Source organism: Chrysochloris asiatica, unplaced genomic scaffold, assembly GCF_000296735.1.
Source record: "Chrysochloris asiatica unplaced genomic scaffold, ChrAsi1.0 scaffold00042, whole genome shotgun sequence".
In the NCBI taxonomy this organism is placed as follows: Eukaryota; Metazoa; Chordata; class Mammalia; order Afrosoricida; family Chrysochloridae; genus Chrysochloris; species Chrysochloris asiatica.
The window spans coordinates 18055116-18065321 of NW_006408560.1; the positions used below are offsets into that span (position 1 = coordinate 18055116).

Below are 10206 nucleotides of genomic sequence, written 5' to 3' on the forward strand. Positions count from 1 at the left end.
ATGCAAGGATGGTTCAACATTAGAAAAACAATCAATGTAATCCACCACATAAATAAGAAAAAGGAAAAGAACCACATGATCATATCAATTGATGCAGAAAAGGCATTTGACAAAATCCAACATCCATTCATGATAAAAACATTCAACAAAGTAGAAATTGAAGGGAAATTCCTCAACATAATCAAGAGCACATATATAAAACCAACAGCCTACATTACTCTCAATGGAGAGAAACGGAAAGCCTTCCCTCTGTGAACAGGAACCAGACTAGGATTCCCTTTGTCACCACTCCTCTTCAATATTGTTTTGGAAGTATCAACCAGAGATATATGGCAAGATAGGGAAATTAAAGGCATCGAAATTGATAGAGGAAATAAAACTCTCTCTATTTGCAGACAATGTGATCCTATACATAGAAAACCGCAAAGACTCAGTAAAAAAAGCTAGTAGACATCATTGTAAGATTCAGCAAAGTGGCAGGGTATAAGATCAACATGCAAAAATCAGGTAGATTCTTCTATAGTAACAATGACAGTGCTGAAAAAGACATTAGAAAAGAAATACCATTTACAATAGCCGCCCAAAGGATTAAATATTTAGGAATAAACATAATCAGAGAAACAAAGGACCTATACAGAGAGAATTACAAAATACTACTACAAAAAACCAAGAGACTTACAAAAGTGGAATCACATACCATGTTCCTGGATAGTAAGACTCAACATCGTGAAAATCTCAATACTACCCAAAGCAATTTACACATATAATACAATCCCAATCCAGATTCCAATGACATTCTTTAGAGATAAGAAAAGACAATTACAAACTTTATATGGAAAGGAAGGAGATGCAGGATAAGCAAAGCACTGCTCAAGAAGAAGAACAAGGTTGGAAGCCTCTCACTGCCCGATTTCAAAGTCTACTACATGGCTACAGTGGTCAAAACAACTTGGTACTGTTACAATGAAAGATACATTGATCAATGGAACAGAATTGAGAATCCAGAAATGAACCCTTCCACATACAGCCAACTGATTTTCAACAAAGTGCCTAGGTATGCTACATGGGGAGGAGATAGTCTCTTTAACAGATGGTGCTGACAGAACTGGAAAGCAATATGCAAAACATTGAAACAAGACCTTCACCTCATGCCTTATATAAAACCGACTCAGCATGGATTAAAAGACCTAAATGTGAATCCCAAAATTATGAAAGTCATCAATGAAAAAATAGGGCCAAGTTTGAGGGATCTAATACAGAGAATACACAGACTACCAAACATTTTGAAAAGTACACAAATGAAACTAGACAAAATAGATGATTGGGACATAGTAAAAATTAAAAACTTATGTGCATCAAAAGACTTCACCAAAAGAGTAAAAATGGAACCCACAGAATGGGAAACAATCTTTCTCAATGACACATCAGACAAGGGACTCATTTATAAAATATATAGGAAACTACAACACCTCTACAAGAAAAAGACAAATAACCCAATTAAAAATGGACACAGGACATGAACAGACACTTTAACAAAGAAGAGATCTGGGCAGCCAACAAACGTATGAATAAATGTTCACGATTATTAGCCATTAGAAAGATGCAAATCAAAACAACAATGAGGTATCATCTCACACCAGCAATAACAGCAAAGATCAAAAAGTAGGGGACAATAAGTGCTGGGAAGGATGTGGAGAGACTGTGATGCTCCTGAATTGCTGGTGGGATTGCAAAATGGTCCAGCCTATCTGGAAAGCAATATGGTGCTTCCTCAGAAGGTTGGTAATAGAAATACCTTATGATGTAGCAATTCCTCTACTTGGTATTTACTCACAAGAAATATGAGCCATAACACAAGTAGATATATGCACACCAACATTCACAGCAGCACTATTTACAATAGCAAAAAGATGGAGATAGCCTAAGTGTCCACTAATTGAAAAAGAGGAAGACCCCCAATGAGATGGATTGATAGAGCTGGCAACAGCGATAGGCTCAGGCAGAGTAATGATTTTGAGGTTGACCCAGGGTCAGGCAGTGTTTCTTGTTGTGCACAGGCTTTCTATGAGTCAGTGCCAACACAATGGGACCTAACTACTAACTTCCTTCCTCAGTTTTCAGTGAGAATAAAACAGTGAGAATAAATCATAAAACCACACAAAAGTTTTATTTAACCAACTGATTATTATTATTATTAAGTCAGTTCTGACTAATAGGGATCCTAAAGGACAGAGTAGATCTGTCCTAAAGGGTTTCCAAAGCTGTTATTTGAATGGGAACATGCTGCCACATCTTTCTCCCACAGTGCAGCTGTTGGGTTCAAACCTTTTCTACAGCAGCCAAGTGCTTAGCCACTGCACCACCAAGGAATGACACTCATTATGCTAATGGTTATTACCTGGGCATCGATTGCTTTGTCCAGATCGTCTCGTTTCCTCATCAAGGCCTCCAGGCTGTCTAGGGAGTCCTTGTCACCTGACCTTAGGAAGTTCTCACGTGCCACCATCCAGCTCTCAGCCTGATCACAGTCCCCTTGGAATAACTATAGAGAATGAAGTTAGAGGCATATGATACATTTATTCCAGGGAACAGAGGAAATGATTTTATCTCTCTCCCATGATATTGTATTCACATAAGAGATCCTTTAGGGTGTACCTGCAAACTAATCAAAAATGTATAATACTTATAACATATTTACAAAATACTTATAAGAAATGTATGTGTGTGTGTAAGAGAGAAAGAGAAAGAGAGACAGAGAGAGTGACAGAGAGAAAGAGATTGAGAATTAAAGGGTAGGGTGGAGTATAGACCTTCAGGGGCCTAATCCAAACTCTACTTACCATTTCAGTAGATTAATTATCTTACTTGAGTGGCCATTAATTTCCTGGAATCTTTGGCTATAGTTCTGGGCCAATTAATTAACTAATTAATTAATTAATTAATTAATATATACTTTTTGCATTTCCATATGGATATTTACCTGGAATAATTGACAAATGATACTAAATTTGTTCAAATCATAATGGCACTGTTCAGTTACTGCCAGCCTAATTCTTAGACAAGTGATGAGGCCTTCAGAAATGGAGGGAGGAGGCATCCCTAAGAGTTTCCAGAGATCAAGCGTCAAAGTTTCATTGGTATTAAATGGATGAAAGGATAATGTGAGTAGTCTTCCCTTCCAGGAAACTAACATTCTCTAGTATTACAAGCATTTAAAATTGGTAGATCTATCTGAGAAAGACCTGGTAGATTTTGAAGAGCAAGGAAGGGCCCATGATTCTTTGGTTAGGATAAGAGATCTTATTTTATGGCAAACTTCTAGCAATCTCTCAAGTCTCAGCAAGTCAGAAACATGTGAAATTTACATGAGTGCAGGGAAAATCTTCTCTGACCTAAGATAATTTAGAGATGTTGGGGTAATTAATAAAATTAGGCTTGATGAAGTAAAGACTTGCCTTGTGAGAGGTAAAGATAACACAACCAAGCACATAACAAATGAGAAGGGATTCTTGTGCTGTTTGGAAAAATAATCATCATCTTTATCAGCTAAGAGCAGACTGGAGCTTGTGTGCCTTACTCGTTATAACCCCCAAGCTCCAAACATTCATGGGATACAGATAATACACACACACACACACACACATGCATTTTAGCTATTTGGTTCTTCTGTTCTTTTCTGAACACACATTTTATGTTTTTACATATGCTATATACCATTCTTGGAATGCTCTTCCCTATATGCTTCACCTGGTAAACTCTGGCCACTTATCTCTATAAACTTTGGTATACACTTCTGAGTACCTTAGATCACTCCCATTCCTCTTCGTGAAAAAAGGATTAATTGTTCCCTCCTCTTTATATTTTGTTTTATTAATCACTGTCTTGTTGTATAAGAATGATCTGTCTACATGTCTAATTTTACTATAAAGGGACCCTATCTTTCTAATCTTCATGTCCCCAGGGCACTGAGTACAGTAAGTCCTAAATGAACAAATGTAAGCAAATGACAATGATCTCACTTAATGCCCAGAGTTGACCCAATCATGCTTGGTTCTTCTAACAAGAGTAAAAGCAAAGAAGACCACAATGATTAAAACAGAGAATCAAGTATTAGATAACAAGAGATGACCTTCTGCTAATAGCATGGAAAAGCCACCGAACGAAGCACCAGTATCATGTAAATTTTCATGGAAGAAACTGACTGAGGCTTGTCCAGCTTATTGATTGGGAATCTGTCTTACCTGCAACTCCAGACATTGTTGTAGCATCTTCTTTCGTTGTTCCCAAGCTTTATCTAAATCATTTCTATCTTGCCTAACATCTTGAAGCTTTCTTTCTATTTCAAGGCTGGCATCATGCTCACTGCCTATAAGTTCTGCACCAAAATCCTCTAATGCCTGAAAGGTAGGAGTCTCAGCCTCCATATCATCGTGGTGCTCCTGTGGAACAAAGGGGCAGAGACTGGTGAGAACAATCCAACTGGATTGATCATAAAATGAGGGTATGTTGTGAGGTCTGTGACCAGTGGCTATGGCTCTTTTTTATGCATACCTGGTGTCTCTCCAGCAAGATCTCTGTGCCAGTTAAGTCTCCACCTAGTTCCTGTGATGACACCATACCACCAATGCCATTCATCCAGTTCTGTAGATCACTAGGGAATAGACAGAATATTGGCACTGAGAAGAAAACCTTGTAACTTTCAACAGGGGCCTGCCCATTACTTTATCTTTCTAGAGATGAATTAACATCTATCCCACTTTTGTATGCTTTACAGATCTAAGGTTTTCTGTTTGTAGTATATCACTTACGATACTAATCCCTTGCATTTTGAAAATCTCTACATATATGTTGTCTCTGTTACTTCTAACAATCTGTGCAGAAAGGCATTATATTTTACAGATGAGAAAAATTAGACTAGAAAAAAAGGAAAATGATTAGCCCAATGCGATAAAACTAAAAGGAAACATCTGCACTGAAATTCAATCTTCTGGCATCATGAGCCTCTATGTATTCCATTATTCCTATCAACTCCTGTCCCTTTAAAGTGGCTTCTTGGGTTTAAAGATCTCTCTTATCATTGAGTCTAAAGGACAGCATGTCCTACCTTTTACTTTTTTTCACAACACAATTCAATACAGGATTTTGCTCACTAAACACACGTATTCAAACATACTATTGATTAAGTCAGAGTCTATTGCCCATTCTCTTAGTCGGTAAGATGTAAGACAATACAGATCAACATATGTCCTCTTTAGAGGGCAAATGTCAAGCAGCTATGCATTAGCTTATTGTATATGGAGCTCAAATTAATTGTTTCATAAAGAGTTTCCCTGATGTCTGTTTGCTACATAGAAATCATGAGCTCATCTGTGGCAGAGGAAAGTCTTTTTTCATAAAGTCATTCATTTACTGAATAAGTAACTAAGCTTTACTCATGTTTATTAATTATCTAGCATTGACTAAAAAGACATTCTTGTCTTCTAGGAACTCATACTTTCTTTCCATTGAAAGAGATAAAAACAAACAAAACATAGACACTAGTACCTATTAAAAATAAAACATAACAAAACTACAAACCCTGAAAAACAAAAACTGTCATAAAGAGGAAGAAGAACAAGGAATTGTGAATTTTCAGAGGCTGGGAATAATACTTTCACAATAGTGAAGAGTAACACTTCATACAGTAAAAGACAGAGCATTTGATCTGGAAGTTAAAGTTCAGATAGAATCTATATCTGCAGCAATAGGTTTTTGGAGACCAGATGTGGGTGCTACTTGTTTATTTACTACATGGAAGACTAGAGTTGTCCAAAGGTGCTGAATTGTGGTGGAAGAGGTCAAGAGTTAGCACAGTCATTTGCCAAATGTGCCTTCTTTCTTCTCTAGCAAATATATCACTGCAATGTGAGCTATTACTTCCTGGTCCACAACTCTAAGGGCTCCATTTACTAGACTAATATGATGGGGTAGAACGTAGGAATAGTCCCACAGATAAGTATATATTTGTAGTTGATTTTTGGATTCTAACAATCTTTAAATGATTTAACAAAGCATTCAAAATTCTCCAATATTACATCCCAACATTCAAATTTTTCTCTCTTGCTGCTTCTCCTTGTTGTTAAATGTCATAAAGTCAGTTCCAACTCATAGTGACACTGTATAGGTTTTCTATGGAGCAAGTGGTGAGTTTGACAGACCTTGCAGTTAAATATTTATCCTACAGCATCACACCAGGACTCCAACTCCAAGTCTCCTTAGCCCCTGATATACAAACCTACACTCTAGCTACCACTGCTCCAGGAACATTATGTGGTCTCGTTTGCATAGCTCTCTTGGCATATGTATCTTTCTCTCCTGTCTTGTTAGAATCATGACTGATAAGATTCAGTGAAATGCTACTTTTCCTACAAGTCATCAACTGTTCTCTGCACCTTCAAGTTCCCATTGTGGTTGAGGCCATCTAAGCCAGAAGCTTATGTAACTGGCATAGATGACCTCACATCCCTTCTAACTTCAATATTTTAAGGTTTTGAGTACTGAACTTCCCATTTTTGTGTTTCACCAGACACAGTAGATACAGCGGGTTCCTCAATACCCACCAGTGAACAGCAAACACTTGTATCCAGACTTCTCTGATAAGTTCTACTCAGGAGCCAAATTAAGGGATTGACCACTCCATCTGATGGAAGTCTACCTTTTGTTCTTTACCTGGCCTTGCTAAGGAAGAGGTAGAATTTCTGGGATTCGTTTAAGTTTTCTTTGCGACCCTTTGTATGTTCCAGAAGGTCATCCCAAGCCTCATTCAACTCTCTTCGTTGCCTTTGCAGGTCCTCAGTGGCATCTGGATGGGACTCACTGAGCCGTTCTGCTGTTTCCCCCAAGGTGGTCACCTGTTGTGGTACAAGAGATGTTAACCAGCTTAGAGTAATTATAGCCTAATCATACCTGGAACTTCTGATGTAGTGCTGTAGAATTAGCACTGGGCTGCAAACCACAAGGTCGGCAGTTCAAATCCACCAGCTGCTCCTCAGAAACCACATACAGGGTCACTGTGAGTTGGAACTGACTCGATGGCTCTTAACAACAACAATCATACCTGAATCCCATAAGGAATTGGGTTAAAAGAGGAGACCTGAGCCTTAGGGCTCATCTTTCTAAGTAGGTATCAGAGCTATAAAAAGCACATATTGTTATTTTTTAACAATTATCACATGATAATTATGTGAAGAATTCAAAACTGACATCACTATACTTCTTTTTAAAATAAGAAGTAAGTGGGGGCAGAGTAGCTAAGTGTGTTTGCTGATTAGTGGTAAGATCCATAACTCTGATTCTTAATGTGCAGATCCTTCCAATATAGACAACTTCTGCACAATAATGCCAAGCTGTGGTTGATTATTGTGTATTCTAATGTTACAGGCAAACTCAAGATTCACATTTGGGTCAGGGTAAGGTTAGGAAGTTCCAGTGATTCCTGGTTGAAGAAATTCTGCACCATGCTCAGGTATAGGTCTAGTCATCCTGGGTATGGCCTCCAATTTAACTTCAGGCAATTTCTGGTCACTTGGAGTCTGCTAAAGTGACAAAGGACAATAGTACAGTCATGTAGCAAGTAGGAGGTTTGATTCTAACATGATTTACCTGTAATGTTAATAGTTGTGGGCCATATCCTTTTTGTGGTCGTGTCTTAAGGAGATGACACAACAATACATGAAAGGAATAAGATCAAGATAAATCTAAGAGCAGGAAGCTGAAGAAGAAAACTAAAAAAAAAAAAGGGCAATGTTGCTGTTGTTGTTGTTGTTGTTAAGTGCCATCATGTTGGTTTTGACTCATAGCAACTCTGAATAGGGTTTTCTAGGAGTGACTGGTGAGTTTGAACTTCCAACCTTGTGGTTCAAACCAATCTTGTAGTCCAGCACATTAACTCACAGAGCTACACCAGGACTCCAAAAAAAGAGCATTGATAAATGTCACTATGAAGAGGAACATGTTGGAAAAGTCTGGTAGCACATGCTGTCTTACCTTTTCTTCCAAGGGCGGAAGTTCTCGCTCGAAGCCCTCATGTTGTCGCTGAAGGGCCTGGACGCTGAATAGATCTGAGCCAGGGTCAGCAGCTTTGATGGCCTGGCATTTCTTCTCAATCAGTTCCTTTGTGTCATCTGCATCTCTGATACACAGGAAAAGAAAGAGTGACTTTGCTAGTTAGTGGCAATGACATGCACTGTGTCACTAAGGAAGACTTGCTGGGCTCACCTAGAAGTCATACCTATCAGGTTGTTTTTATAGTTATAGCAAGCCTTATCCTTATCATAATCTAACCTCACAACAACCCTCAGAGTCATAGTTATTATTGTCATTCATAGGCTTAAAGAAGTTAAGTATTTTCTCAAATTTATACAACTAATAGGACTCCTAATACGGCACTGTAGCATCACCACTGGACTGCTAATCACAAGATCAGTAGTTCAAACACACCAGCTGCTCTTTGGAAACCCTATACAAGGTTGCTATGAGTCAGAACTGAATCAATGGCACTTAGTAACAACAACAACAACAACACAACTAATAAATGTTGAAGCCTGAGTTTGGAGTCCTGGTGTGACATTTTAGGATAAGCACTGCACTGCCAGGTTGATTTGAACCACAAGGTTGGTGGTTCAAACTCATCAGCCACTCCTATATAAAGTGTTGCTATGAGTTAGCACCAACTCAACAGCACTTAACAACAGCAACAACAAGTTTGAACCAAGTGGCCTAACTGCAGAGCCACATGCTCAACATGATATTCAATAGCATCCCATACTGTCATTCTGAGGAGTCAGGCCAGTACAAGTCTCCGTTTTCTCTTTCCCAAATCCTCAAAATTGCACTTAATGAAGTTGCGAGCTAAGCCTGACCACATTCAATATGCCCCTGTGAACCCAGGTGGACACCTGGATAGCCAGCAGTACAGCAAGACCCAGGAACTCCTGGGCCCATAGGCAGTGACATGGCCACAGAGGACTAGAATGGAGAATGAAGCGTCCAGCTGTTATGAAGTGAGGGGAGATGCACAAGAACATCCATATTTGTAGATAGTACCTACTTGACCTGGCTTTGGTGGCTGAGTGATCAGAACTCAACTAGAAGAAGTCCATTTAGTTGTATAATTACTATTTTTGTTTGTTTTCTTCTTTAGACAGAACTGAAATCAGATATATAGAATTGTTGGGTAAACATTTAGAGTTCATGTGATATTTGTTGTCTTCTACTAACTAATTCTCATTCAGCAATATAATCATTTAAACCTCTTTTTTCTATTTTAAGTTTCACTAACTCTCATTGAAAAAAAAGGTATTACCCACTATGTGCCAGGGGTTAAGCCTGGACCCTATAGAAATTGAGATGATTCTCTTGGAGTACCTTGTGTACCAAATGAGGACTCTACTACTGAAACATCTGCCCTGCTTTCCTATTGGCAAATTGACACGATTTTAAGAACAGTTTTAGTAAGAGTGGTGGTTGTTACTAAACAGAATTGATGGATTTTGAGTGAGTCATAGAGCAACACCACTTTTTTTTTCCAATTTGTCCCTGAATGTTTGGTAGAACTCACCAGTGAAGCCGTCTGGGTCTGAACTTCTTGTTTGGGAGTTTTTTCATGACCTGATCAATTTCTTCCTTTCTTATGGGTCTGTTCAAGTTTTCTACTTGACTCTGTGTAAGTCCTGGTGTGGTGCTGTGGGTTAATGCGCCAGACTGCAAAGCCTTTTGAACTGCAAAGTTGGTGGTTCAAGCTCACCAGCTGCTCCTCAGAAACCCTTTACAGGGTCAATATGGGTCAGAACCAACTCAATGGCACTTCACAACAACAACAACAAGTTTTGGTAGGTCCTGTTTTTCTAAAAATGCATCCATGTCTTCTAAGTTTTCGAATTTGTTGGAGTACAACTCTTCATAGTATTCTGTTATTATCTTTTTAATTTCATTTGGTTCCGTTGTGACATCGCTGGGTGGTTTCTAATGCGAATTATTTGTGTCTTCTCCCTCTTTTCTTTGGTTAGGTATGAGAATGATTTGTCAATTTTATTAATCCTTTCAAAGAACCAGCTTCTTGTCCTATTGATTCTTTCTATAGTTTTTCTGTTTTCCATCTCATTTATTTCTGCTCTAGTCTTTATTATTTCTTTTCTTTTGGTGACTGTTGTTGTTGTTGTTAAGTGC

The 10206-nt window shown here is 38.4% G+C and overlaps 1 protein-coding gene across 2 annotated transcripts in view; it reads right to left on the bottom strand.

Annotated features, from left to right (window-relative positions):
* SPTA1 (spectrin, alpha, erythrocytic 1 (elliptocytosis 2)) overlaps positions 1-10206 on the bottom strand; it is a 117914-nt gene that overhangs the window by 44748 nt on the left and 62960 nt on the right. For both annotated transcript variants that reach the window (XM_006861621.1, XM_006861622.1), the window contains exons 25-29: positions 8026-8170; positions 6709-6890; positions 4552-4651; positions 4242-4439; positions 2399-2542 (exon numbers count right to left, since the gene is read on the bottom strand). In XM_006861621.1, the coding sequence (XP_006861683.1) occupies positions 2399-2542; positions 4242-4439; positions 4552-4651; positions 6709-6890; positions 8026-8170 (769 nt within the window). The remainder of the gene's footprint in view (positions 1-2398; positions 2543-4241; positions 4440-4551; positions 4652-6708; positions 6891-8025; positions 8171-10206) is intronic.